Below are 5,099 nucleotides of genomic sequence, written 5' to 3'. Positions count from 1 at the left end.
TTATGGTTAGTTTTAACTTATTTGTGCTAGATTTAAATAAATAAACATTAAGTTTTTATAATCTACACCATATAACACTCTATATTCCTCTTCAAATGTTCTTGTCCTGTGTTCAGGTTTTATACTGAAGCTGCCCATCTTCGGTGCTCCTCGGGACAATGACTGCTTTGAGGACAGCCTGTACTGGGAGGTGAGACAACCACACGTTCCTGTTGTACAAAGGCAAAACTAAGATTTCTGCCTTTTATTGAGGAATTCAGAAATAAACTAAATTGCAATTTTTGGGGGGAGATTTTCGGTTAGTAAAATGAAAAGTAGCTAAATGTACAAATCTTTTTGCATCACATTTCTCTCATTGCATCATTCTTGAACATTCATGAAAGTGATTTTTTTGTTCAGTTAAAACGAATTTTTCTTGGTGAAAACAGTAAACCACAGACATCAACAAAAACATAATTGATAACAGAAAAAATATAGGATGTAGAAATATTTTTAAAAAACGTTAAATTGGCTGCAGTGCATTAGAAAGTCTAAATTTGGGTTGTTTATATAGTGTCGCTTTTTCACCACCAGGAGGCGTCACATCACCATCAAATTTAAGGAGAAATCCTGATGAGGCCGAACAGAATTAGCAGAAAAAATCAGCAAATTTTTGGGATAATTGGTGTTTGAGTATTAAAAAAACTACTTTTTAAACTCCTATATCTTCCTCTGAATTATAAACATTTTATGAAGACTGAAATTAATTGACTTATTAGTATATAACAGCAGAAAATTACCTTTATTCAAGTGATTATAATATAATATAATATAATATAATTTTATTTCACTTTTCTTTAAAACAGCAACTTTTCAACAGTGACTATTTGTTTAGTCTCCAAAGAAACAACAGATTTAAAACATTCTTTTGTCATTTAATGTGTTTTTTGCTTATATAACGTGTTATGGAAATATAAATATCACATAAAAAGTCTGTAGACTCATGTGTATTTTTTGCAATCTGTCTTAGGTCCCGGGAGAAGAAGAGTCTCATGAAAATCAGATGACCGATGTGAAGACCGAGGAGTCCGACAAGCTCAACAGTTAAACATGCACACGGGGAAACCAGAAAATCATAGAAGCTTACACAGTCTGAACACCATCCTCCCTCAATTTTGTCGTGTCAGCTGCCAAACTGTGTTTTTACATGTAAAAAGTTTTTTTTTTCTTTTTTTTTATTTACCCTTTAGACAAAATAAATAAAAGAATAACATTACAGGGTAATACCAACTGAAGCCACCAGAGGTCAGTATCGTGCTGTGTTGGTCTGTGTTGCATGAGAATCTGCAGGGAAGTCAATTGCTGGACTTACTTTGGAATGGAGCCATAAACCATGACATGTCAGAGAAATTTGACTTTTCCTGTAGCTTCAGACCAAAGAAATGTCAACCCAGACAACCACATTCAATAAAATGGCTACAAAAGATTTTTAAAAGGTTTTATTTTTCAACATATCTTGTTTTTATTTCATCTTATGTTATGATGTTAAGGGTGCTGAGAAACCGATTTCATACAGATCTTGTGAGTGCTAAAATGATGATATCTACGTACTGATTAGGATAGAAGTGTCTTTTATTTTAGATATTTACATTTTATTTTATGTGCATATTTGGATCTTTAAAGAATTTGGACATATGTGGTCTTAAGAAATTAAGTATAAATTTAAGCCTATTTTTTGTTTGTATTTACAAAATAAAATGTGGGATAGATATTTTGCTTCAACTTTTAACAATAAAACATTTTGAAAACAAATCACAGCGACCACCAATATATTATTTAAGAAATTATATTTTTGTAAAAAGAAAAAAAATAAATACATTCCAATGATTGACAAATGGAGCTGTACGGTCAAGTTTCTGCTCTGTGAGGAAGTCTAACCTTCAATATTTCCTCCAATTTGAGATTTTAATAACTGTGTGATTATTGCAAAGCTGAGCTTTTTGCACTGAAAGGGTTTTGATTCATTCAATTTCACTTTTAAAGAAATTACAACTGAAAAAAGAAGAACTCATCTAAGATTCAAAGACAGATGAAACCATTTTTTTTTATTTCCTCAAAGTTTTTGCAAAAATATGTCATGATTAGAAGTCAAAGAACTCAGACGTTATCATATAAGAATGACTGAATCAGTCATTTAAAAACATATATCTTGTTGATGTTTAAACATCGACAGGTTATCATGAATGATTATTATGATCAAGAAAATGGCCAAGAATACCAGGACAGGTGAAGAGCTTGAAAAATATTTTTTCCTCTCATCATGACCCAGCTTTTAATGGAGTAACACCCGAGTTTAGTACAGCTGACAGCTGCAGTTTTCCAGAGGTGAGAGCACCTGTAATTCCATTAAGTTCTCATTTGAGAAATTCATGTTCACAACATTCAGCAGGCTTCTCAAAGAGCTAATAAAAAGCATATTTTAATCTAAACTATACGTCTCAATCTTGTCTCTTTGTTTGCTGTAGAAGCAAACATATGGCTCTTAAGTCATAGAGGCAGGGTTAAGTGGAAGGGACACAGCACTCCAAAACAGAATTAGAAAGAATGAGGGAATATTTTTTAGGTTTTTTCCCCCCTTTCAGTTTTATTGCCGTCCTTTAATCCCTTATTCAGTAATGTATATCCCTTAATTTAATCCTATGTTCATGAATATTGACTTGAATCACCTGATAAGAATACTAACATATAATAGTAGCATATGAAACATAAAACTGTTAATGTTTCGGTAGTGCTAGTTTCTTTTTTTGGTAAAAGAACAGTTCTAAAAGGAAGTTTTTTTTGTTTATTATTTACATTATTTACTACTCAGTTACCAAGACTATGTACAATGAATTATTTTAGGGTTGAAAAATCAAAATAGATCTTTGTCAACAACACATAAAGCTTCAAATATTCTATTCTATTCTATTCTATTGCTCCCCTCAGCATTTTAACCTTGTCATCCTTGACTCTTTTTATAATTATATATAGAATATATATTTTAATACTTTTACTATTCAAGTTGATGCTAAATGAAGAGTAGCTCTTGATTTAATGGTACATTGAAAATATGCTGCAAAAGAAAAAATTAAATTGGAAAAATTAGAAATTTTGTTGAAAAAAAGTAAATATTTACAGTAAAATGCTCTGAACTTTGGGTTAAATTAAACTGTGTAATGCAATCAAATTGATCTTGACATCCCAAAAACGTTTTGTCTTGAACCAGTATGTTCTATTTTTCTAAGGAAAAAACAACTTTTTTGTTACTTTTTAACATAAAAATCACGATTTTCTTCATATAAGCTTAATCTTTGCTTAAATAAAAACTTTTAGAAAATTTGACAATCACATAGAAGCAAACTTGTGAATCAAAGTTGAATTGACTGAGTCGTTTAGCGGTGATGCCATTCCCACTGAAACTCCAGACTTCTCTGCATAATATCATCACTTTTTCTGATCACTTTCCTAATATTGAGTAAACCAACAAACCCCTGTGTGTTATTGCATAAAACAAAGGTCTATTTCCATGTTAACATTACAAAATCATTATTGAAATTTTCCTCAAATTAATACCCCTTGCTCATTTTTAACTGAGGCAATCAGCCTATTTGCATACCTAGATGTCTTTCCTGCTGCTGTGCAGAATTAATCACCCCCCCTCCTCTTGTGAGGGCCCCTTACAGGCTGCATGAGCGGTGTCTGACCCCCCCCCAGCCAGTGTGGTGATGGTGCCACGGCGTGAAACGGAGCTGCAGCCTTTTCCCAGGAACCAAAAGACAGGTGGACAGCTGTTTACTGAATAGGCGTTCAAACTGAAGAGCTTAATTGAGCTTCATAGGGCTAATTAAAATGCAAAGAAAAACTAATCATGATTATGGTAATTATTTTAGAGTCCAGTGTGTTTTCAAGAGATGTGCTCGGTTGACATCATACCTGCATTGTTTTAAGGACAATTAAAGAAAATTGTGGTAAAAAAAACTTGTAATTGATTGTGGCAGAGCTACTATTATATTAAAAAATGTTTTTTATTACTTCAAAAATTAATTACAAATGAAATGAGAGAGTTTTAACACATTAATTGTTGCTTTTAAAGCCTTATTGTGTTCAGTGTGTTGTAAAACAAAGAAGAAGAATATTTTTTTGATTAATTAAATCAAGTTCTAAACAATGAATGACTAAAAAAAAGAATTAAATTAATTCAACTTTTAATGAATTAGATGGTTTGCAGTGAATAATTAGGCTTTTTCCCTAAATAGGCTCTTTTTGAAGTCCCTTTCTTGTAAAGAAAGTCCTAAATCAGACAGTCGCAGCATCTTAACCCCATGACTGTACTCTGCTGTATGTGAGCGCGTCTCATGGGAATGCGGCTCATCGGCCCCTCGGGCTGTGCGGGGTCCCGTGCAGCTGGAGCCTCCCGCGGCTCAGCCTCCAGCTTGTATGCGATTGTTGTCCTGAATCCTGTTCTGGAGGTGAACATAATAGATTAATAGGCTCCCTTAGGATGTCCGGGTCTCCTGTGGGAGCACTCAGCCCGCTGACAGTCCAGTAAAGGCCATAATGGACCAGGGCTAATATGACTGTCAGACTGATGGGACTTTTTGCATGCAAAAACACATCACTCCAGACAGTTATGATTTATGGAGACCTGGAAATCTGTGAAGGAGATTTAAATTGATGTAAAATTGAAAGAAAACAAGAAAAATAGTTTTATAATTATTTGATCATAGGCAGACACGTTCTCACATTTACCCCACATTTAGTTAGAGGTGTTAATATATATATATAATTAACTTCTAAAAGAAGAATCCAACTTTTCTGGAGGAAGTGGAGAGGTTGTGACTGCAAAGCAAAGGGGATGATAGAGCAGAGGTGTCTGTGGGGGGGCTCTGACTAAATGCAGGAAGTTGTTCAGTTGAAGAGGCTTTCAGCTACTTGACTGAGGGGAAATTGCCTTTGGTGCTCTAGGAGGACACGGGGTGCTTCAGCTGACACCCCCCCTCCTTAAAATGGCGTGCTCCGTGAATGTCAAATCAACAAAAGTAATTGCAGTGTTCAATTTCAGGCCACACAATCTGCCTCAG

The 5,099-nt window shown here is 34.0% G+C and overlaps 1 protein-coding gene across 1 annotated transcript in view; it reads left to right on the top strand.

Annotated features, from left to right (window-relative positions):
* rhbg (Rh family B glycoprotein) overlaps positions 1-1,771 on the top strand; it is an 11,679-nt gene extending 9,908 nt beyond the window's left edge. Inside the window, exons 9-10 of the mRNA XM_024268306.2 lie at positions 117-190; positions 1,010-1,771. Of these exons, the coding sequence (XP_024124074.1) occupies positions 117-190; positions 1,010-1,087 (152 nt within the window). The 3' untranslated portion in view covers positions 1,088-1,771. The remainder of the gene's footprint in view (positions 1-116; positions 191-1,009) is intronic.
* The last annotated feature ends 3,328 nt before the right edge of the window (positions 1,772-5,099 follow it).

The sequence above is a fragment of the Oryzias melastigma genome, linkage group LG16 (assembly GCF_002922805.2).
Source record: "Oryzias melastigma strain HK-1 linkage group LG16, ASM292280v2, whole genome shotgun sequence".
NCBI lineage: Eukaryota > Metazoa > Chordata > Actinopteri > Beloniformes > Adrianichthyidae > Oryzias > Oryzias melastigma.
This window is presented reverse-complemented; position numbering and strand designations above follow the sequence as displayed.